Genomic DNA, 24,594 nt, shown 5'->3' with positions numbered 1-24,594 from the left:
AGGAATTGATTTGATCGTGAAAAGTGAGTGTTACATACCAGGATGAATCCAGACCTGAGTGTGAGTTTTCTATTGGTTAACATTATCCAAGAGCCATTATGGCCTAAGTGAATTTAGTGGAAAAGAAAAGTCATTTCATAGTTGTTTTAAGGGATAGTTCACCCAACAATTTAAATTCTCTCATCATTTACTCACGCTGATGCCATCCCAGATGTGTATGACTTTCTTTTATCTGCAGAACACAAACAACGATTTTTAGAAAAATATCTCAGCTCTGTAGGTCCATTTAGTGCAAATCATGCACATCTGGGACAGCATGAGTGTGAGTAAATGATGAGAAAATTTTAATTTTTGGGTTAACTTTCCCTCTAAGTCCTTTTTTGTTTTTACTATAAATCTCCACCTTTGACCAGCCCCGACTAGTAGGTGGCAATATGCACGAAAAATGTGATTTGCCAAAAACAAAAGAAGAAGTGAAGTGAAAGTGGAGATTTATAGTAAACACTTATCATATCGCTTCTGAAGATATGGATTTAAATCCTGGAGTCTGGATTACATTTATACTGACTTTATATTATTTTTTGAGCTTCAAAGTTCTGGCCAAAATTCACTTGCATTTGTACAGACCTACTAAATCTTAATTTGTGTTCAGTAGAAAAAAGAAAGTCACACACATCTGTGATGCCATGAGGGTGAGTAAATGATGAGAGAATTTTCATTTTTGGGTAAACTACACCCCTTTAAGATTAAAGATAAAAAAATTTTTTTAAAAAAACTATTTTTGTCTCTGGAATAATATGCACCAATGTCATACTAAGACCAGAAAAATGCAAAAAGAAAGTAAATTGGGTTAATTTTGATCTCATGTTGACCTTAAATAAAAAACAGTATGTTATCATGCAGGAAGAGAGGCAACAAAATGCTCATAGTGTATACTCAAGCACAGCTGAGGAGTCACATACTTGATTGGATTTTTCCAGTTCAGGAGAGAAACATACTTCACAGACATTCTACCAAAATAAAACTAGGTCAACCTTCATGAAAAAGGGGGGGGGATGGGGGTTATGGACCAGCCACGCAAGGCCTGTTTAAAAAAATAAAATAAAAAATGTTTAAAGTATTTTTAGATTACAGTAATTAAATCAGAATTAATCAGTAATTGGAAGAACATCGCACAGGCTTCATGATAACATGTGCTTTGCAGTACCTGGAAATAAACAATGACAGTGGAATAACAACAGGCAAGGTCTTGCGTTGCCATGGCAACCGTGCTGTCGTCAGAGGGCAGTAAGGTATGTGCGCTGTCAGGTGCTACTCAGAAGTGCAGGCGAAATTAATCATTCAAGAAATGAAACTGGCATGGGGGGGGGGGGGGGTGGTGGCGGGGGACAGGCTCCTTTGAAGCATATAATTTCTGCTCTCTTTTGAAATGCTCTGAATATGGCCAGGGGGAGTCATATGATGCTTTGTAGCGCTGTGACGGGGTCCTGACACAACTGGGTCATCCTCACTCTGTGTTCCTCATAATCATAGACACACTGTTTTATTACTCGTCGCTGGCATCCAAACAAGCCCTTAACCCTCTGAGAGACGCTCCCAGAATGGCAAGAAATCCTGACAGGTCGAACATGCACATGTGGCTGACTGATTTGGATGACCTGTAAAGATACCAAAATCTAGAGAGCAGGGTGGTGGACTGCTGATCTAATGGCAATTTGTAATATATTTTAATGCCGACAAATGAGGCGTACACAAAACTGCTCAAATGAACACCTATTTGACCCAGAATTCACACAAAATTCAAAAATGTACAGTAGGACTTCATTTTATCACGGCTTAAGACACTTTTTTTGGAATAGCAAGCACCAATCAATCATGTGCACAAAAGAGGGTCAGTTTTGATTTCATGATGATTTAGAAAAATGAATGGCCAAATATTAGTTGATTAATCATCACACCTGCTCTTTGTCCAGAAAATGTTCCTTGCACATTACATTTTACATATTATTTCCATTGAACGTTTGGTTAAAAATTCCATGACTTCAAGCAGGACAATGATTTGAATAGTTTGTGCCCTACATTCTCAAAACAGCTGCGAGCGTGTTACCTTAGCACAGCTTGGGGAGGATGCAGATGGTTGCTAGGCAACCCTTTAGTTACTCAACCTGAATGATACAGAGATGCCAATTGGTTGCAACGAGGTGAATTATCCATATTATCAGGCCTATCACAGAGCCTCTTACCACGATCTGGAGGTCGCTGAAAAAGCTTCCTGTTTGTCTCAGGCAGTAACGTTGTTATTGAATTGACTGAAATGACTTCAAAAGGGCTTCATAAACTATGGACTGACCTGCTCGTAGAACTCATTGACAATGCCTTCTGTCCACTGCAAATGAAGTTCTTTGCTTTTCAAGGGTCCATTGATGTCCGCTAATTTAATGCACATCTGACACACCAGGAGTCGGTCGTTTTCGTTTGTCCAATCAATGCCTGAGCAACCATCATCCCCCACCTGCCAAAACAACAAAAACAACAAAAAAAAGTACAATGGAATGCACAATTAATTTTGATATTGTGAGGAGATACATTACTAATTAGTCATTTAGCTCAGTGGTTCTCAACTGGTTTTGCTTTAGAGCCCAGCTTTTACATCAGACATCAATTTACAACAGTGGCAAAAAAAATAATTATCATTTTTTAAGGGAATCATTAGGAATTGAATGATTCCGGCTCCAAATCCTCTAAACGAATCCGATTCCTTAATGGTTCTATTAACGATACTTACTTTAAAAAATAGTTATTTGGAAATGAGAATTGCAATTTTGATTGGATTTATTGTCCTCAGCAGTCTGTTGGCGTATGATCATTTCAGATGTCAACAGAGCAGATAAAACAACAGAGAGATTCTTGCAAAAGGCATGTTCTGTTTTGTTTTAATGCAAAAACTAAACTAAACTAAAATCATTATTTTAATTAGTTATTTTTAACTTGTTTACCAGTAAAAAATATCAAAATATTCCTAAAACAACATATATTTACTTGACAAGCACGACAAGTTTTAAAAGTCTTGTTCTCAGAGAAATCTGACAACATTTTTGTTTAGAACAAGAAAAAAAAAAATAAATAAATAAAAATCTGCAAATGGGGTAAGAAAAATATCTACTGTATACCTATAAATAGAAATAAAATCCCTTTGAATAAGTTTATTTTTCTTACCCCATTGGCAAATAGTTTTTCCTTGTTTTAAGTATAAACCACACTAAATTTAGCTAGATTTCTTTGAAAACAAGACAAAATATCGTATGCCATTTTTCTTATCAAAGTCAATGGATCTTGTTTTAAGAATGTTTAGATATTTTTACTGGAAAACAAGCAAAAAAATATATACCAATTATAAAAAATACAAATTTGTTTAAAACTATGATAATCTAAAGCGTGGAAGTGAAATAAACAAACTATTTCAATATATAATGTGTGAAAATAATTTCTATCCATTTCTCTAAAATTACGGCTGTCCCACAATTGTGGAGTCACCACATCTAACAATTTTAATATGTATATATATATATATATATATATATTTTAAAGTCAGTGTACTTGTTCACCAAGTAAACAAAAGAGTCAGTGAAGAGCATGCTTGAGATAAGATATGAGAAACAGAGAAAAAAAAAAAAAAATCAAGGTAAATATCACTTGTGAGCAGAATATTTTTATTGGACACCATTTCCAAATGACCAGTAATTTTGCAAAATTACGCAAAAAGTGTGAAAAACTTTTATTTAAAAAAGTTACAATTGTCATTTTACTTTGCACACACTTATTTTTTGCTCTATTACTTGCATAATGCTATGTTCAGTGCTGAGCAGATTACTTGTGAATTGTAATCAGGTACTGATTACAAATTACGTGTAAAACAAATGCCATCAGTAACGTAATCTTGTACATTACATTTTTGTAGTAATCTAATCAGATTACTTTTGGATTACTTTAAATCTAATTCTATTTTTTTTATGACATACATTTGAGTAGGATAATCATTTAACATAAAGTACAAAGTGGAAAAAAAATGATTCCATTCTTTATTACTAACAAAAAGAGCTCCTTACGACACTTTATGACATTAAACTTTACATGAATAAAATAAACATTAAATCTAACAGCAAAGACCAAAGTTTAACTCTCAGTTAAACAGAGTCATCAAGTTCATTTTAAATGCATAAAACAACAGCAACATTATGAACATTAATGACCATAAAATCAACCGCAACGACATTGCTAGGTCAAAGCTTTCATCTAAAAACACCAAAACACTTAATGCTTACTGATTGTCCATCACCTCTTCCAAAGCTGAGGTGCAAGATATTATCTTTTGAACAGCAAGAATATTCTAAAAGAGCAGACTTCCACCAAGTCACACAAGGAACAATTGTGTCAAGTTTTATGTCAAGTTTCATGCAGTGGACTCCACTCTATCAGCAGCAACAGTAGAGCCATGGGCTTTATTCCATATTGCTGCACATTTGCTATTGTGTACCCTGCGGGCAGGACCCTTAGAGATGGGATCCACTAGTTCCTTTGAAGCAATTAAGTTAAATGTGTGAGCTGCTCAACATCGGTGTAGTTTCATTCTTAAAAATGAAATTATCTCTATAGATCCAGTGGTTAAATGGTGAGGTAGACCACTCCATCTTCACCTGGCTGGCTAGTGGTGAGTGTCATTTCTGGGTGCAATACACACAACCCTCCCCCTCTCCCTCTCTTCCGAAAACACTCGAAGACTTACCAAACGTATATCAGCGGTATGCTGATTTAGAATGAAAAATTTAAAAGATGGAAAAAAGAGAATGATTAGAATGATCAATAAATTATTAACAATTTACTGCCGTTGCCTTATTAATATGTAATCATGTTATCTATAAAAAATTTAAAATGTAATTTACTCCAATAACCAGCACTTGATTTTTGTAATCTGATTACGTAATCCAGATTACATGTAAACCGTTACCACCCAGCACTGGCTATGATATGATATTGAATTTTTTTTACTATTACGCATCATAGGAAAAACGACACATTTCAATGCTTGTATTACAGACTCACCTACATTTACACATGTGCTTATTCCAATGTGATTAACTTCCGCGATAGCTCACCTGATAGTGCTGGACTTTCGATTCTGAAGTATGCCATGCGTGACCAGTTAACCATTCAAGCTGGCACGTGAGACTAAAGTGTCATAGAAGCGACATGAGTTGATGTGCTAGCTTCAGAAAATTTGTTTTTGTTTTTGGACACTATCAGTTAGGTTTAGGTGTTGGTTTAGGGAAAGGATGTCTGTTCTGTTAACCTCTCATTTGTTTTTAGGACACTATTGGTTAGGTTTAGGTTAGGATGGTTCGTTTTACTCATTAAAACCTCCATCTAATATTCACCTTAAAATCCTTGTCTGATTACGACATAATTTCACTCGCTTTTGGCGCCCCCCGTTGGACATTACACTAGTAAACTGCAGCCAAACGTGAAATAATGCACGTAATTTCGTGTCGCAAAATTGACTGCCAGTCACATAATGTTCATGAGACCAGGCTGTCTATCAAACACAATACAGAATTTGAAATGCGCTGGAAATGACACCATGGTGGAAATTTCCATAACAAAAATGACATAAATCTGTGATGCATTTAAATACACTTTTGGACATTGTTAGTATAGAAATAGAAAAAATTATTGAGATGTATATAATATTATGTAATGTAATAATATACAATGTAATATCCTAATATTAATACTTATTATTCTTAATTTTAATATGTTCTTGATAATATTTCACTGGAAAACAAGACAAAAAAATACGCTTCAAACAAGAACTTTGTCGTTGTTTATATAATGTATCCCTTTAGTCACTCTTAGTGCTGACAGTCACTGTCTCTTATATTCATGACAGAGTGTGTGTCTCTCTAGTGTGTCATTTTAGGACTGAGAGCTCCATATAAACAAGCACATAAAGACACATTCCAACACACTGACATTTCAGATATATAGTGTGTGTAAATCCCATTTATGATGTCATACATTTTAAATGTCACTGACTAATATTTAATTGATTTAAATGATTTTTTTGCAGTGTTGAGACTGGCTATTGCTTGTGTTATTTTACTTTAAATTAGCTTGAACTGTTATTCTAATAAATGAGTTGAAATAAATAAGTAGCCCTAAACACAGTGGCATTTCACTTGCCAAAATATTTAAACATGAACCTTACATGTCTTGATAAAGTCGAAAGGTTTTTAAGCATTTCTTTCCGTCTGCATTCTGAAAGTAGGTAATAGTAAGGCAAAATCATGTATAAAGATTACTGATTAGGTGCAAGTTATGTTCATTAGCGTCAGCCTGTTTTTTTTAATGCTTTATAGTATGTAGGGGTATAAAATGCATCAATATTATGCTTAAACTTTAATGCAATGAAATTTAATAATCAATTATAATGACTACAATAATACCCAATGTGTTACAGAGGCTGTCTAAGATTACATGCACACTCTCGCAACAGACTCCGGGCGCGTGACTGAGGAAACAAGCACACACTTCAGATTAAAAAAGATTATGCTACTGATTTCGGATATATTCATTATTCATAATGGCATGTGTCCATATGAGCAAAATAAGTTAATTGTCATTCTTTTCTTCCCCAATCATGATATATTATATAAATCTATTACGTATAATCAGCGGCCAACTTGCCATCTGTTTGCATCATGTCAGACAAGGTACTATACGTTATTTATATCGGCTTAATAATTAACGTAACAGCAGTATTATTTTTCTTTTTTTATTATGAACCAAACCTCCCTGTACTCCATAAATACAATGAATGTTCAAAAAAGGTTTGAATCTTCTTACAGTTGTGCATTATTTTGTTCAATTTCTATCCACAATTAAGTTTTTAAACCAATGAATGTAACTAAAAACTGTGTGTATTTTTATAAATGTTTCTGTATTGTGCAAATTGTACCACCATTTATATATGTGTCTTTAGCATATTTTGGAAAATAATGATGTTTTTTTTTTTTTTTTTTGGACAAATTAAGCCTCATAATTTTATATATTAACAGGGCTAATTACTCCGTTTAATTTTTTTCATCATTTAAACAACACAGTTTACAAACAATTATAGCCAAAAAGAAATTGATGCAATGGTTGTTAATTGTCATTTTATTATATTTCACTTAATTGTGTTCTTGCGTCTTTTTTCTGGCTACGTCTCTGAGACCTACACTCTTCAACCCTCTGTAGCTCTCAGTCTGGAGGGTATACCCTTCGAAGAGATAAGGGCATACATAATGATTTAGTAGGATTTTAGTACAGTGTTCCATCTGCATCAGTGAAAAAATGCACATTTAATGCACTATCTATCTATCTATCTATCTATCTATCTATCTATATACATATACGTATATATATATATATATATATATATATATATATATATATAGTATGTATCCCAGAAAACCAATTAATCACAAAAAGTACAGAAAAATGCCCTTAAAAACTCATGTCCTTTGAAACTGTTAATATTTCGATGAACAGCATAGGCTCAATAACAAGAAAAAATAGTAAAATGACAAAAAATGTATAGAAAAACATATCATTTTTGTACATGGACTAAACAGCAGGTCTTTGACCATTGTGATTTGCATCTTGCAAAAAATTCTTTAAATAAAATGTAAATGTTAATTAAAAGTTATAAGTAATTCAGCTTCGAAAAATGCATCTAATGTTGGCCCATTAACTTTTAATCTTTCTGTTTAACCAGTAGCTTCCACCTCCAAATCTGTGATGCATCTAATATCAGACATTCTCACCTTGGCATTGAATTCAGCCAGGAAGTCAAAGTGTTTCTTAAGGTCAGTGGCGAGAATGGCCTCGATGACCAGGAAGCGAAAGCGTTTGAAGTCCATATGGTCTAGTGTGCCCAGGAAGTTGTACTCAGGCCGCGACATGAAGAGGTTCCAGGCGGATGCTGCGTGATGGTTCTCCAGCACTGAGCGGTCATTATAAAGCACGGCCTTAAAAGACACACAAATGCTTTTTACTTTAATGGAGCTTCAGGCGCAAGAGCATTGTGATAAACTTAGAGGCTTCTATTCGATTCAAACTTAGTGTTACACTGCAAGGAATAGGAAATAAGCTTAACACTTGTTATTCAGGTTTGCGTGATTATTGTGCAGTGTTACCTGTGGAGCACTGGTGGCCACCAGGAAAGCATTGGTTCTGCCAGGGTGATCGTAATCGTGCATTGCAGCCGCTACGTAAAGAGCCATCAGCTCCAGGGCAGGAATGAGACCGGACAGATAGCCGTAACCCTCCTCTTCTACAGGATACGTCCTCGATATCAGGTGCTTTGTGCGCCCATAAGCTAGCCCACTGTCAGAGTCTAAAGATTCTACAGAGTATGTTTACATAGTACATCAACCTCTTTTATTTCAAAAGAGCAAGGCAAACATCCAAACTGTTTGGTGTAATTCTTACCCGAGTCACTGAGTGATCCCTGGACATGGGCTAGTGTAGGTAAACCAGGCACAGGTTGGGTGGTGAGGTACCAAACCGCATGGAGGACATCTGTTGCATGAATTCTATTGTGATCTAGAAAAGATGATAAGGTTTTATAAACAACCACTAGGGGGAGATGTCTTACATGAAGGGGTAGACTGGCTATTTTTAGGACTAAATACTTGAAAAATAAGCCACTTCATTTCCTTGGAGGTAAATCTGCACATGTTAACTGTGCACATTATACTTTTGTGCATCACACATGGTGTATTTCTTTATGATAACATGTTACAGTATGATGAACTGTGTTAAGAGTGTATCACAGCAAAGAGAAACAAGGAAATTCAACAAATATTTATTTTTGTTTGCTCCATCTAACTCACATGGGATGTCTCTGTATCCATTCTCCAGAGCGTGGAAATAATTCATGAACTCCCTCACTGGAATCTTGAATGTCTCAAAAAGTCCTGTGTCAACGAACAGCCGGTAGGACATCTGGAACACAGAGAAAAGGCCCTTAAAATCTACCTATAAATCAAAACGTCTCGAGATTAAAACAGAAAAAGACTGCACAGTTCTAAAGAGCTCTAATATTTTCTCAGAATGAAATATTTATATTTTTACTTGTAGATTAGTTACTCCTTTAATGGTCAATGACAATACTGATGGAGAGCAGAGTAGCCGATATAATGCTGATATATATATATATATATTAGTATATAAAATTATAGCAAATAACATGTTCACTACATTTAAACAAACACAAATTTCACACTTGATAATTTTATAATATTTAAAAAAAGTCAAGGCACGTTTATTTATATAGCAAATTTCATACACAATGGCAATTCAAAGTGCTTTACATAAAGAAAATACAAAATACAGAAAAATCTATTTTAAAACCAATTAAGAAAAAGAAATGAGCAAAAACAAAAGAAAAGAAAGTTATAAAATAAATTGAAATGTGCATTATCATTTGTCAAGGCAGGTGATTTTTTAACTGACACTTGACTGATTGACCTCTTCTGTTAAACAGCCTATAGCAGGGGCGTAGACTCCGGGGGGAATGGGGATGGCCAATAGGATATATTTATCAGTCAATGCAGATAATCTCAATATAGCAATTGATCGGCCTGGCTGATATATTGGTGTATCACTATGTGCCAATTCCTACACAAATTGTTGGAATTGTAAAAGGGATAGCTCACCAAAAAATTTGAATTCTCTCATCATTTACCATTCCCGATGTGTATGATTTTCCTTCTTCTGCAGAACACAAATTATAATTTTTAGAAGAATATTTCAGCTCTGTAGGTCCATATAATGCAAGTGAATGGTGACCAAAACTTTGAATCTCCAAAAAGCACATAAAGGCAGCATAAAAGTAATCCATACAACTTCAGTGGTTAAATCCATGGCTCCAGAAGCAATATGATACGTGTGGGTGAGAAACAGGGTGAGAAAATATTAAAGATGAATATTTAAGTCCTTTTTTACAATAAATCTCCACCTTTGAACAGCCTCGACCAGTAGGTGGCGATATACATGAAGAATCGCCAAAAAAGAAGAATGTGGAATTGAAAGTGGAGATATATACTTATTTGGACTTAAATATTAATCTGTGTCTCACCCACACTTATCATACCGCTTCTGAAGACATGGATTTAACCACTGGAGTCATATGGATTACTTTAATACTGACTTTATGTGAATTTTGGAGATTCAAAGTTCTGGCTGTCATTCACTTGTATTGTATGGACCTACATAGCTGAAATATTCCTCTAAAAATCATAATTTGTGTTCTGCAGAAGAAAGAAAGCCATCCACATCTGGGATGGCATGAGGGTGAGTAAATGATTAAAGAATTTTAATTTTTGGGTGAACTATCCCTTTAAGTAAACATTTCTTTAATCTTTCTGTGCTGCGTTTCCCAAAAGTATCGTAAGTCTAAGCAGATCATGGAGACCATTGGCGCCAATGGTTTCTACGATCTACTTAGGCTTACAATACTTTGGGGAAAAGCAGCCCAGTACAGTTCAGTCAGTCAGTATGTAGTGTCTACTCTCTTCCTCTCCACTAGATGTCAGTGTCTCACCTGACTGAGAATGCAGCCACATCTGCCATTGGTTTTCTCCACCAGACTGAAGATGGGGAAGTTCCAGTTGTTGATTTGACTCATGAGGGGCTCAAGTCCCTCCATTACCAGCGGCTCTGGGGCCAGAATATGCTTCTCCTGCAGACATAATTACAACAAATCAGGAACAGCACCCTTACGCTTTAAAATGTTCAAAACATATGAAATTAACACCACTATGGTTGAATCATATATTAACAATCAAATGGGTAAAATGAAGTCAGTTGTTAAAATCATATAATACAATAACATTAAAGAAATAAATCAACTGCAACATCAAACTAACAAATGCTAACATCATTTTATTTAAAAAAAATTTGTTATGACAATTTGTTGATTTAAAGGATCAAATTAACTGGATCTGCACTGTATTGCCAAAGCACAGAATGGCACAATACAGAATGTATATTTCCACTGAACAGCAATAATAAAAAGTACCTGCCTAAACTACAGTGAATTGCAGTGTAAACAAATCGGTTTATTCAACAAAACTCTTGTTTACCTCTTGTGGTATGAGTGTGGTCAATGCTAGTGCCTGGGGCCGGTATGTCCCGCAGGGGCCTGCAGGGTTGAAGGGTTTTTTGTGACCCTTCCCGTCCTCCTCATTCTGTGCAAAGTCGCTGCTGTCACTGTGGTTAGTCTCGTAGGTGCTGTCATAGTCTGACGACATTATCACTGGCTCTTCTGAGGGAAAACATTAAAAAACATGATTACGTCTTTCAGAGTGATCTTTGACTCTGCATATCATATAGACAGCAATTACATATTAATTTATACATTCAATCCAGGTCTGAGCAGTAATATGACAGATCTGAACAGCAAAATGGATATAAATGAAATGCATCTAAATGCTAATTCAGCAACGGCCATGCTCACAGACAGACAGACTTGAGAGCAGCTTTACCTGACTGCTGGGTTCTGTCCCCCATGTCTATAGATCCATCACCATGTCTCAGTTTACTATACGGTCGTCCACAGCTGGAACAAAATGCACAAAGAAAACAATTCTTATTCTTGGATTTCATTGTGATGATTATTTTGTCATTGTTGCCCATTACTGTGTGCATTTTCTGTGTACTATGCTATGTGTATCCATGATGCGAATTGTTGACTTGACAACCAAAGAGTGTATTTAAATAATAATAATAATTGAAATAAAATTGTATTTAAAAATTGTATTTCCCCAATATTGTATTTCATATTTCAAAAATGTAACTTCAGATTTGTTTCGTGCTATACAATTATACTAATATAATAAAATAATATAAAGAAATGCTTCGACTCTTGATAACCAAAAAGTGCAAAATATAAAAAATACAATCAAAATAACACAAATAAAAAGTTGACAACCAGTGCATTTTAAATAATAATTAAAATAATAATAAATTATATCTAATAATAATAATAATAATACATCAAATACAATTTTTATTTCACCAATATTAATTTATTTTCAAATAAGTTCACCAAAAAGTGCTCTACAATAATGATAATAATAATAATAATAATAATGATAATAATAATAATAATAATAATAATAATAATAGGAAAAATGCTTTGACTTCAATACATTGACAAACAAAAAGTGCATTTAAATAATAATAATAATAATAATAATAATAATAATAAATGAAATAAAAATAAAATGAATTAATGATACAAATAAAAAGTGCTTTGATAGCTATACTCAAAATGGAAATCTTGCAATGTTTGCCCCATAGACTTGCAAAATGTTGTTACCACAACACTTTTACTTTCCAGTGATATTGTCAAGTCCACTCCAACCACTTTTTTTCCTTTTTGAGTATTCTTCACTCATTAGTATGGGTTGCGTACACAATTTTTTTTTGTTGATTTTTACTCAGAAAATTCCTTTAAGGATAAAAAGTGGTCGACTGGTAAACATTTTTTAAGGGGGATGGTGTTATCAAAAATGTGTTTAATACTTATGGGTCATTGACAAATAAGGTTGTCCAAGGTGTTAAAATAAGAAATCTTTTAAGTTAAGAACACTTGTGTCAAATTCTCACAAATCTAATCTTTGTGAATTTGATTTCATACATTTCTAAAAAAAAAAAAAACTTTAAAACTTTCAAATTGTCACATGGTGTAACCATCTAGTAAAAGTATAATAATACTTTCTTTGCACCCTGAATACATGAGAGTATAAACTTAATCATTAATTTCTAAAAGGTTTTCAAATTAATTTTTCAAGGTACATACTTTTATATAAAAGTTTTCTCCGGGTTACACTAAATAATTTAAACAAAATGTGCCTTTTCATAAAAATACCAAAATAATATTAGATGTTTTTTAAAACGTCGTGCTCAGTCTTGAGGGTCTAAAGGTGTCCGCTCTGTTTTATGTTTTTTATGGTCAACATAAACAACAAAATGGCTACCTACATGTTGGTTACACCACGACTTTGATTTGGTAGACAAAAGCATTTTTAAATATGAATCATATTTCAAAACACAATTGTTTCAACGCTTACTTCTTTAAAGAAATAATAATAAAAGATTATTCTGCACAAGTCATGCCAATATTATTTTGTTTCATGAATTTCAGCTTTTAATGAGACTTTGACCTTTTGTTTACTGTCTCTGGTCACCACATGACATATTTTAATTTAAGCCCCAGAAAAAATATCAATATGACTTTAAAGTCAGAAATTGAAAACATGCTCATCGTAGAAGAGGTGTATTCAAGTAAATGGTTTGTGTGAATTGCATTTTTGTTATGTATTTGTAATGTAATAGATCTGGATAAAAATTAGCATCACTTCATCATTGACCCTTAGGACACATGGCCATGATATGCACCTGTTACCCTCTGTTATTGTATTTTATGATGAATCTTGTGAAAAGAATCCATGTAATGATCATGAAAACGGTTTTTTTCTAGATCGCTCGGGATTGTAAGAGGGGATGGTGGTTTTACAAGGGGGATGCTTTTCATATTTCTTGCAACAAGGGGGATGTCATCCCCTCGCATCCCCCCTCAACTCTAGCCCTGATTGTAAGCACTGAAAACTTGTCTTTATGAGTTTCACAAAGAACTGCAAGGAAACAGCTGATTCATATGTATTAATCTAATGCATATTTTAATATTTTTGCATTATAATTGAGAGAAGTCCTCTCTGGCTGACTTACCCCTGATCATATCTTGTGTATCTGTGTGCAGGCGCACTGGAGCAGGCATTGTCACTGTTGTTTAGTTTAGCTGTGTGAATTAGCGGGGCAGACAGAACCTAATCACGGCGATCCTTTTTGCCCAGCATTCATTACGGGCAAAGGGGACGGTGACCTTGTCCCAGCGCCAGGGCATTACTGATCACAGCGATTAAAACAGAGAGACAGCATGCGAGAGAGGCAGGACTTATAGAGATGTGAACATGGACGTCATTCTGTTAATATTTAGACAAAATGCTGGTGATTTTTCACAGTTAATGATCAGTGGTTGTTTAGTGACCACGTAATGGCCTGAAGCTTCAGGCTGCTGTTGCAGAACATCTTTGGAAACAGCAAACATGTAGGTTCAGCTTTAAGGAACTGTTCTTCAAAAGAATATTAACTATTAAAATTACTCATTAGTAGGCCTGCATGGAATCTGCACAACCAAAATTCTGTAACCTACAGATTTGTGCAAATGTTCTGCACAAATTCTGCCCCTTGCATGCTAGTCTCTGAAATATTTTGGCTAATTTGAAATTCTATATAAGCATAGAACTCTCAGCTCTGTTTAACACATTTTATCAAACTTCAGGCCACATCTACACGAACAAGTTTTCATTTGAAAACACATTGATTCCACTATGTTTACACCTCTCATTCACACTAGAAAAGCCTTTTCCTCGAAAACGCTCTTGATTATTGTGTACTTTGGAAAACGATGATGTTAGGAAACCAAAATAGTTTTCAAACGAAAGAGATTCAGAAATTAGTATGAAAGTCATTTCCAGCACATCTCAAATTCTGTATTGTTTAATAGAATTCTGTGGTAGGGGCCTGAGTAGCTCAGTGGTAAATATGCTGGCTACCACACCTGGAGTTCGCTAGTTCGAATCCCAGGGCGTGCTGAGTGACTCCAGCCGGGTCTCCTAAGCAACCAAATTGGCCCGGTTGCTAGGGAGGTTAGAGTCACATGGGATAACCTCCTTGTGGTTGCTATAATGTGGTTCGCTCTCGGTGGGTGTGTGGTGAGTTGGGCGTGGATGCTGCGGTGGGTGGCATGAAGCCTCCACATGTGCTTTGTCTCTGTGATAACGCGCTCAACAAGCCACGTGATAAGATGTGTGGATTGACGGTCTCAGACGCAGAGGCAGCTGTGATTTGTCCTCCGCCACCTGGATTTAGGCGAATCACTATGCCACCACGAGGACTTAGAGCACTTATTGGGCATTCCAAATTGGGAGAAAAAGGGGGGGAAAAAAATATATAGAATTCTTTGGTGAAAATGACACTGATGGAAATGACATTTTTAAAATTTTTTAAATGAAATACTATTTTCACATAATTTGGCAAAATTACATCTTGATTGGAAATGATGTCCAATAAAAATATCTGATAACAAGTGATATTTACCTTGATTTTTCTTCTTGTCTCATATTTAATCTCAAGTATGCTCTTCACTGATACTTTTGTATGACTTGGTGAACAAGTACACTAACTTTTGAAAAACTTTATTAGAGGCAAAACTGTTTTGTGTGGTGGAAATGATGCCACAACTGTGGAAGAAAAATTAGATTTTTAGATAATCATAGTTTTAAACGATGGATTTAAATAGTATAATATTTGAAGTCTGGGTCTGGGACAAGGTTAAAACATATTAAACATTTTATGTCAAATCTGTACATAAAGGGTATTTGAAATGTACCAAAAATAAATTATGAAGGCCTGGTAAAAAGTTTGAGATCTTGATATGACCAAAAAAAAAACCCACAAAAAAAACCCCACAAAGTTGAAATCTGTTTTTGTTTTTTTGTGTGTGTTTTTTTTAAATCAATCCTTGAGGCATGAAATTGCCTGAAGTTGAAGAAAACCCCCTATTGTATATCTCCATCATAGTTTCTTTGATATTCCGGTCTCTAGATATGGCTTGGGTCCTTCCTTCTTTGTAAGTCTATGAGATATTTTCATTCCATTTTAAAGTTTACCATAAAAAAATCATAAATCCAATTGTTTGGAAAAGTAAAAGCACACCTCTCACTAACATGCCACACAGTTTGAGGTGTTATTCGTGTTAGCAGCAAAAACAGTGTGGGATGAGTTATATACCAAAGTTTAATACTTATGTTTAGGGTTTTGCACAAATCCCGAACCCTAAGTTTAAGCAACAGTACTAAACTGAATGCTTTCTACCTGCTACAGAGAGGAGGTGGTGCCCACTGTGTCGTACTGGAGCTGGGCGCGCTCTGACTGTGTGTTAAGGCTTTGTGGGGGCTCCGTGGTGGGGTTCTGTCCTCCTGCGGAAGCTCTGGGTCAGGCAGCTCCACTGAAGGGGTTGTGGTGGTGGGGCTGTTCACCGGCGTGCCCTGGACTGGGGGGGAGTGGCAGGGTGAGGTCAGAGGTGAGATGTTGGAAGGGTAACCTGTCAGAGAGCAGACACATCACACAGGCACTGCCAAAGACAATTTACCTTCTCTCTCAACATGCACAAAAAACAGGGTGCTTTACCTCTTCGGCTTTTGCTATAGATGTGGTTGGTAGCTGGGGCAGCGTATGAAGCAGACATGGACCTGCTCTTGGAGATAGTGAGCATCACGGTGTTGTTCCATGAATCACTGTTCACCAAACTGAAAAAAAGGAAGAAACATGTTTTTCATTTCATGGTTTCTTGTAAAACTTCAAAAAACATTAAGTCAACATGAAAATTGACCCTATTTACTGTCTTAATACATGTTTCTGGTCTTAATGTAGCAACTGATCAGTGCACATAATCCTAAATAATTTTTTTGTTGACAGCATTATGCCACAAATGCTGTCGATTTAGCTTAACTTGTATTAAACCCGGAACATTCCTTATATGGCACCCGGAAGAGGTGTTGTTATGTTTCTTTCCATAGACCACTGTAATTGTGTTCATGTGAAAGATACTTCAACTAAATTTACACAATATGACATATCCTACCCCCTTCCCCCCAGGAGATACTTGAAAATTGCAAGTATCAATATACCGACTATTGGAAAGGAAGTCCTGCCAACTGATACTACTGCAAAAGCATAGCCAGTTATTTACGGCAGTCCTTACTCTAGAACGTGCATGCACAGACACTTATTAAGCCTGCATACACCTTAATTTACGCAACACAGCATATCCTACCCCATTCTGCCCTAGGGGATACTTGTAAAAATAAGTACGTTCACAAAGCACTTTCCATGCTTAAAAAAAGTTGAAGTGGCTTATTTTTGGTGAAGAGTTCAGATTTGAATTTTCCTGCCAACTACAATGAACTTAGCAGAGCAGGACCCCTGCTGTGGGAACACTCCACCATTATCCATTAGGATGCTGTGCAGGAGACCTGCCACTTTACAAACCAGCATCAACATGGTCACACAGGCACTCCTCCATCGTGTGAGCCTCTATTTCTCAACCAACGCTCTCATTTGGACAGGCTCCGAATCTAAACACAAGGCTCACTCTAGTGTCTCTTTAAACTCGCTGTCTACACAGTGCAGATGGCTATCTGGACATCAGTATTAATGGGCTGAACTTTAGTTGCGCTCTATAACTCAAACTGAAATAAGAGATATAGAGGTGGAGAAATGCCCAAAGATGGACATTCTAAAATTGAAATCAAACATTGAGACTAATGTTCGTAAGACTCACTGTTGAAAGTTCAAGCGCTCAAATTAGACATACAACAGCTGTGCTCAGACACAGCACTATAAAACACAAGACAATGATGACAAACAAAACAAAACCAAGGGCAAATGGATAAAAGTGGTATCAAATGAATTCCGAGGAACTCTGAGGACTTCAGAAAGTATGCATTGTTGCTTAAAAATGACACTTTACAAGTGTATTTTCTCACCACACAAAGTCAACATGAAACAATTTTCGCAACCTGTTTTATTCTTATTTCTGAATGAAACAGGACATCCATCGATGAGACTTGATTTGATCTTTTCGGAATTTGAAAATAGTGGGTGCTACATACTACAATGGAAGCTAAGAAGACTTTGAGACATCGGTCGAAAAGGAAAGTCATTTCAGAGGCTAGGCAAGTTATTACATTTGGATAAAAGATTAATAAGACACATTTTTTTCTTTTAAATTATTTGCACTGATGAATAATGCACAATAACACCAGCAACACGCATTGCAAAAATAAATGGATTTTAAGCATGAGGGTCAGAATGACTGTAGAAAAAGGACATGTTTTACAAATATATGACTGTTTTTTTGTGCAAAAACAATTACTAATATTATAAGTGAACATCAAGGAACATATTTAAATAATAATAAAAAAGGCATGTCATGACCCCTTTAACTTTACCTCATGTTACTCCATGAGGATTAAAAGAATATTCTGGGTTCAATACAAGTTAAGATGAATCAACATAATTTGCAGCATTATGCTGATTACTGCAAAAAATAATCTTCATCCCTTTTTTTATGTAAAAAAAAAAAAAGGAAGCAAAAATTTAATTTACAGTAAGGCAAGATAATGGGGCCAGTTCTTCAATGCAAAAATACACATTGTTTACAAATTATAGTCACAAGGTGCAAATATTATACATGTTAACATAATTTTAGTGTGATTAAATCATTTGCTAAACTTATAAGTGAAAAGTTATACCCAATTTTACAAATCCATTATCATGACAATGTAGCATTGGAAAAATCTGTAATCTATTAAATGCCATAACGCATGTAAATCCCTGAAATCAGGTTTTCAGTTACAGATGCCATTGTAGAAATACATTATTCACAATCAGCCATGATTCATATAATCCAAGAGTGAAAGTGTCCAATAACAAGATGGTTACTGATATTTAGCGAGTAGTATTCATCTGGTCATGTGATTCTAAAATGGCGGCCCCCATGAGGGTGCCTCTGCCTCATGTAGAATAAAACAGCTTTTATAAGGTTACTGATATGACTAGAGTCCTCATCTCATGTGAGTGCTCATGATTTTATACATATGTTTCAAAATTACAATTCATTTCTTTAAGAGTAAAACTTTTTAATGAGGAAAAAAAATTACTGAGTGCACCTTTAACTGCAATTTTCCTTTTCCTTTTTAATAAACGAGAGAAAAGTCAAACTTATTTTGGTGCTACTCAATATTATGCCACGTATGCTGTCAAGGGAGTTTGTTACCTGCTGGAAGGGCCATCATGAGGTGTTTTTATGCTGGCACTGCAGTCTCGCCTGACCGGCCCGGGTTCAAGGGTCGGCAGGCCCGTGGCTGAGGTGGTGGTGGTCCACGTGGAAGAGATCCGTCTCAAAAGCCCTGGAGGCAAACTCCGCCTTAAGCGCTGTTATATAAAGAGAACATACGTCAACTTTAGTGTAAAACAGTGTTGACAGTGCAGCATAACAGTTTGAGTCACAAATTCCCAGCTAAGGTCAGTTTTGAAATGTGTCAAAAGTCACATCACCAATTATAATCTGACACCGACCCAGACAGAATAGGACCATGAGTGTATGACAAACCAAAATTGACTCTTTTTGGCATTGTATTTGTTATTCAAAGTGGTAGTTAACATTAAACTAGGACTTCATGTTATGTCAATTATGTAAATCGTGGAAAATGTGGTGAGTCTGTGCGTTAAGCCAAACATCTGAGGAAGGCATATGATGGTGGACCATCAGGGAATATTTAGACAACCCACAGAGGAGGAAACTGGGAAAAGAACATATGGAAGACCCTAAGGAAATGTGTCTCTGCTCTCCCTGCTTACATCACAAGCTGTGAATCAATCACAATCAAAAACCTTGGATGATTCAACTCAAGTATACTTGCGTAAAGAATGTTTCTGGCCTTACAAAATTGTACCACCGTGTATGAAAAGTTTCAAAACTGCATTACCCCGAGAGTCAAGTCAGTGAAGAAACTCTCTTGACAGCACATAAATATTTCAAACGCTTTGAAGGGCTTAAGCCCACGTAGAGAACCACAGGGCAAATCTGCATGCCCCCCACCCAATCTTCCTGCCGCCCCCAGTGCTGTGCTCTCATCAGTACATGCCCTGGGCATTCTGCCACACTGTCAGCCCCACCTTCACATTATAGGAGACAGATGGTGTGACCGTTGGGGTCAGAGGGCAAAGATAGTTTCTATTTTCAGCTTCTGAAAATTCCCATTCATCAGTCTCTGGCTGAAAACATAGAAAACATCTCAGATACAGGCGTCTGATAGTAATTTATCTGGAATGGCTGTCAGCAGATGTTGGAAGGAACATGTCTGAGTGAATTTAACAGGGCTTCATGTTTGGAAATGTGCTCGGGAAGTGAGTCTGCTCTCTCTTATGCTGTAGTGCGCTTTCTCTGTCTTTCTCTCGCTCATTCAGACAGAGTGTCAGTACGAGAGAGTTTCAGCGCTCAGGTGGCTGTGAGCTGAGTCCGGTCCGATCAGGGTTCTGTGCTGACTGATAGAACCATTTTCTTTTCTGGTGTGACAGCTTGGAGATTTGTTCCCCATCATAGGCAGAATATTACTACACTCTGCACTAACTTTAAGGGGGAATCACACAAAACAGATGGTTATGTCTTATCTTCTGCTTTAGTGTGTCATTAGGAAATATGAATTTTAGATTTACAAACATTCCTTTTGCAAAAAGAATAGAATATACACTGGTGGCCAAACGTTTGGAATAATGTACAGATTTTGCTGTTTCGGAAGGAAATTGGTACTTTAATTCACCAAAGTGGCATTCATCTGATCACAAAGTATAGTCAGGACATTACTGATGTAAAAAACAGCACCATCACTATTTGAAAAAAGTCATTTTTGATCAAATCTAGACAGGCCCCATTTCCAGCAGTCATCACTCCACCACCTTATCCTTGAGTATTCATGCTAAATTGCTAATTCGGTACTAGAAAATCACTTGCCATTATATCAAACACAGTTGAAAGCTATTTGGTTCGTTAAATGAAGCTTAACATTGTCTTTGTTTTTGTTTATGAGTTGCCACAGTATGCAATAGACTGGCATGTCTTAAGGTCAATATTAGGTCAAAAATGGCAAAAAAGAAACAGCTTTCCCTACAAACTCGTCAGTCAATCATTGTTTTGAGGAATGAAGGCTATACAATGCTTGAAATTGCCAAAAAACTGGCTCTAACAGGGACAGAAAGAGATGTGGAAGGCCAGGTGTACAACTAAACAAGAGGATAAGTACTCACATGTCCTCAGATGACAGCTTCATTGAATTCTACCTGCTCAACACCAGTTTCATGTACAAAAGTAAAGAGAAGAACAGGAAGCTACAGGAAGCGTGGGGTGAAATGTCACCTGAGTATCTGGACAAACTGACAGCTAGAATGCCAAGGATCTGCAAAGCTGTCATTGCTGCATGTGGAGGACTGTTTGATAAGGACTCTTTGAAGTAGTTTAAGAAATTGTAATAGTAATTTGTCATGTTTTTAATGTCCTGACTATCCATTGTGATCAGTTAAATGCCTCTTTGGTGAATAAAAGTACCAATTTCTTTCCATAAGAGCTAGGTGTATTTAAGACTTTTAGTTTGAAGTTCGGTGTACTTCTTGTCATGTGATATCCTGCTTCCCACGTTCATGTGTCTCGTTCTCATTGGTTCATTGTCTTGTTAAATTGTTATCAGTTCTATTTTGTTATTGGTTCCTGTTTAGTAGTCTTGTTATCTGTTTATTAGTTAAGTCTGGTCTCCTTGGTCTTCTGGCCAACCGCCTGATCTGCCCTGGCCTCCTTGGCCTCCTGACCGTCCGTCTGATCTGCCCTGACCGTGCCCGAGGCAGTGCGAATGGGGAGTCCGAAGACCGACGTGAACCAGGAGGTCCGAGCAGATCAGGCGGATGGTCAGGAGGCCAAGGAGGCCAGGCGGTTGGCCAGAAGACCAAGGAGACCAGACTTAACTAATAACAATATAACAAGACTACTAAAAGTGAACCAATAACAAAACAGAACTGATAACAAGTTAACAAGACAATGAACCAATGAGAACAAGACACATGAACATGAGGGAAGCAGGATATCACATGACAAAACAAGAAGTACACTGAACTTCAAAATAAAAGTCTTAAATACACCTAGCGACCTCTAGTGGCAGCTAGGGCAAATGTCCCATGTGTAACACCTACAAACAGACGGTATGGCACCCACAGAGCCCGGATCTCGACATAATTTAAATTAGTCTGGGATCTCATGAAGAAACAGAAGCAATTGAGACATAAAAGAACTGTGGCAAGTTCTCCAAGAGGCTTGGAACATCTCCATCTTGCATTATATTACGAGATAAAACATTAAATATAATTAAAGGGATACGAGACGAAGCGAGGCTCCTCGACGTGGCATCCCCTGCTCCCTCCCGCCGCGAGGACCCACCCACAGGTACGTTAAACATGATCGTCCCCTTAATGCCCCTCGCCCGGAGCTTGGATGCGTGGCTAACGCTTTCCAACACATCGCGGTGGTTGGCCAGGCCATCTGACTCGGCTAAGCGATCCAGTTCGCCAGGCACCCGCCCCGGTTCAGAGAGCGGCGCCACCTTGCGTGCGGAGATAGAGTCTGTCCCTCCAGCCGAGATGAAGAAAGGGTTTTACAGCCCTTACTTCATCGTACCGAAGAAAGTTGGTGGGTTGCAGCCAATCTTGGACCTGCGAGTTCTGAACCGGGCCTTGCACAGACTCCCGTTCAAGATGCTGATGCCAAAGCACATTTTGCCGTGTGTCCGGCATCAAGATTGGTTTGTGACGGTAGACCTGAAGGATGCGTACTTTTACGTCTCGGTTATACCTCGACACAGACCCTTCCTATGGTTTGCTTTCGACGGCATGGCGTATCAGTACAAGGTCCCCTCGCGTCTTAATTGAAGTCGCAGAGGCAGCTCTTGCCCCGTTAAGGGAAGTGGGTGTCCGCATACTCAACTACCTCGATGATTGGCTGATTCTAGCTCACTCTTGAGAGTTACTATGCGCACACAGGGACCTCGTACTCAGGTACCTCAACCAGTTAGGGCTTTGGGTCAACTGGGAAAAGAGAAAGACTCCACCCCATGTGGTCCAGCTGATTTGGAGTCGGTTCGGCAAAGCACAAGTAGACCTATTTGCCTCCCGAGAAACCTCCCACTTCCTGCTCTGGTATTCTCCGACGGGGGCCCCCCTCGGCCCAGACATACTGGCACACAGCTGGCCCCGGGGGCTGCACAAGTATGCGTTCCCCCCAGTGAGCCTACTTACACAGACCCTGTGCAAGGTCAGGGAGGACGAGGAGCAGGTCACCCTCATGGCCCCGTATTGGCCCACCCAGACTTGGTTCTCAGACCTCACACTCCCTGCGACAGCCCCTCCCTGGCGAATTTCCCTGAGGAAGGACCTTCTTTCTCAGGGACAGGGCACCATCTGGCACCCGCGCCCAGACCTCTGGAACCTCCACATCTGGCCCTTGGATGGGATGCAGAAGACCTAAGTGGCCTACCACCAGCAGTGGTAGACATGATCACTCAGGCCAGAGCTCCCTCCACAAGGCAGCTTTATACCCTGAAGTGGCATCGGTGAATTGGTGTTCTTCTCGATCTGAAGACCCCTTAGAGATGCACAGTCGGGTCAGTGCTTTCCTTCCTGCAGGAGAGGCTGGAGGAACGGCTGTCCCCCTCCACCTTGAAGGTGTATGTGGCCGCCATAGCTGCACACCACAATACAGTGGACGGTAAGTCCTTAGGGAAGCACGACCTGATCATCAGGTTCCTGAGAGGCGCCCGGAGGCTGAATCCTCCTAGGCCACGCCTGTTCCCCTCATGGGATCTCCCCGTGGTCCTCCTGGGCCTTTCGCGGAGCCCCCTTTGAGCCGCTAGAGTCAGTGAAGTTGAAAGCCCTCTCCTTGAAGACGGCCCTCCTGATTGCGCTCACCTCCATCAAGAGGGTCGGGGAACTGCAAGCGTTCTCTGTCAGTGACACCTGCCTTGAGTTCGGTCCGGGTGACTCTCACGTAATCCTGAGACCCTGGCCGGGCTATGTGCCCAAGGTTCCCACAACCACCTTTAGGGATCAGGTGGTGAACCTGCAAGTGCTGCCCCAGGAGGAGGCAGACCAAGCCCTGTTGTTGCTGTGTCCGGTGCGTACTTTGCGCTTCTACTTGAGCTTTAGGCGCTCTGAACATCTCTTTGTCTGCTTTGGTGGACAGCGGAAAGGGAACGCTGTCTCCAAACAGAGGCTTGCCCACTGGATCGCTATGGCATACCAGGCCCAGGCCATGCCCGCCCCTTTGGGAATACGAGCACACTCCACAAGGAGTCTGGCATCCTCGTGGGCACTGGCCCATGGCACCTCTCTAGCACACAACTGCAGGGCAGTGGGCTAGGCGACACCCAATACCTTCGCGAGATTTTACAATCTCTGGGTTGAGCCGGTTTTGTCCCATGTTCTGTCAGGTATGAACAGGTAAGTTCGGGAATACGGACAGCTGGCCGGGTGTATCGCTTGCATATAGCGCCTTTCCCCTCCAAAGAGGCGAAGATGTGCGCTACTTTTCCCATGCGAGTTCACGAACCCGTGAACCCTGGATGTCCTTCCTCCCTACCCTGTGGCTCGTGAATTCAGCGGAGGAATTCACAGCCAGAAGCAGTACGTGTGCTAATATGCCCTTACTGAGGTAGGTGCTCCACAGGTGCTGGTTACTCCGGTAACCCCCTGTGATGTATTTTCCGCAGTACGGTCTCCCTGTCGGCAGACCTGCGTCTCCCTTCGACAGAGCCCTCTCTGTCC

The 24,594-nt window shown here is 38.3% G+C and overlaps 1 protein-coding gene across 5 annotated transcripts in view; it reads right to left on the bottom strand.

Annotated features, from left to right (window-relative positions):
• The window catches only part of LOC127436506 (cGMP-inhibited 3',5'-cyclic phosphodiesterase 3A-like), a 127,071-nt gene that overhangs the window by 4,622 nt on the left and 97,855 nt on the right, over positions 1-24,594 (bottom strand). The window contains exons 4-14 of one of the 5 annotated variants that reach the window (XM_051690733.1): positions 19,010-19,167; positions 16,360-16,466; positions 16,045-16,273; positions 11,589-11,662; positions 11,187-11,368; positions 10,646-10,783; positions 8,934-9,045; positions 8,530-8,643; positions 8,235-8,434; positions 7,863-8,066; positions 2,351-2,512 (exon numbers count right to left, since the gene is read on the bottom strand). In XM_051690733.1, coding sequence (XP_051546693.1) covers positions 2,351-2,512; positions 7,863-8,066; positions 8,235-8,434; positions 8,530-8,643; positions 8,934-9,045; positions 10,646-10,783; positions 11,187-11,368; positions 11,589-11,662; positions 16,045-16,273; positions 16,360-16,466; positions 19,010-19,167 — 1,680 coding nt within the window. Of the gene's footprint in view, positions 1-2,350; positions 2,513-7,862; positions 8,067-8,234; positions 8,444-8,529; positions 8,644-8,933; positions 9,046-10,645; positions 10,784-11,186; positions 11,369-11,588; positions 11,663-16,044; positions 16,274-16,359; positions 16,479-19,009; positions 19,168-24,594 lie in introns of all 5 variants that reach the window. The other 4 variants (XM_051690730.1, XM_051690732.1, XM_051690731.1 and 1 more) reach the window with 4 other exon arrangements.

Source organism: Myxocyprinus asiaticus, chromosome 47, assembly GCF_019703515.2.
Source record: "Myxocyprinus asiaticus isolate MX2 ecotype Aquarium Trade chromosome 47, UBuf_Myxa_2, whole genome shotgun sequence".
NCBI lineage: Eukaryota > Metazoa > Chordata > Actinopteri > Cypriniformes > Catostomidae > Myxocyprinus > Myxocyprinus asiaticus.
This window is presented reverse-complemented; position numbering and strand designations above follow the sequence as displayed.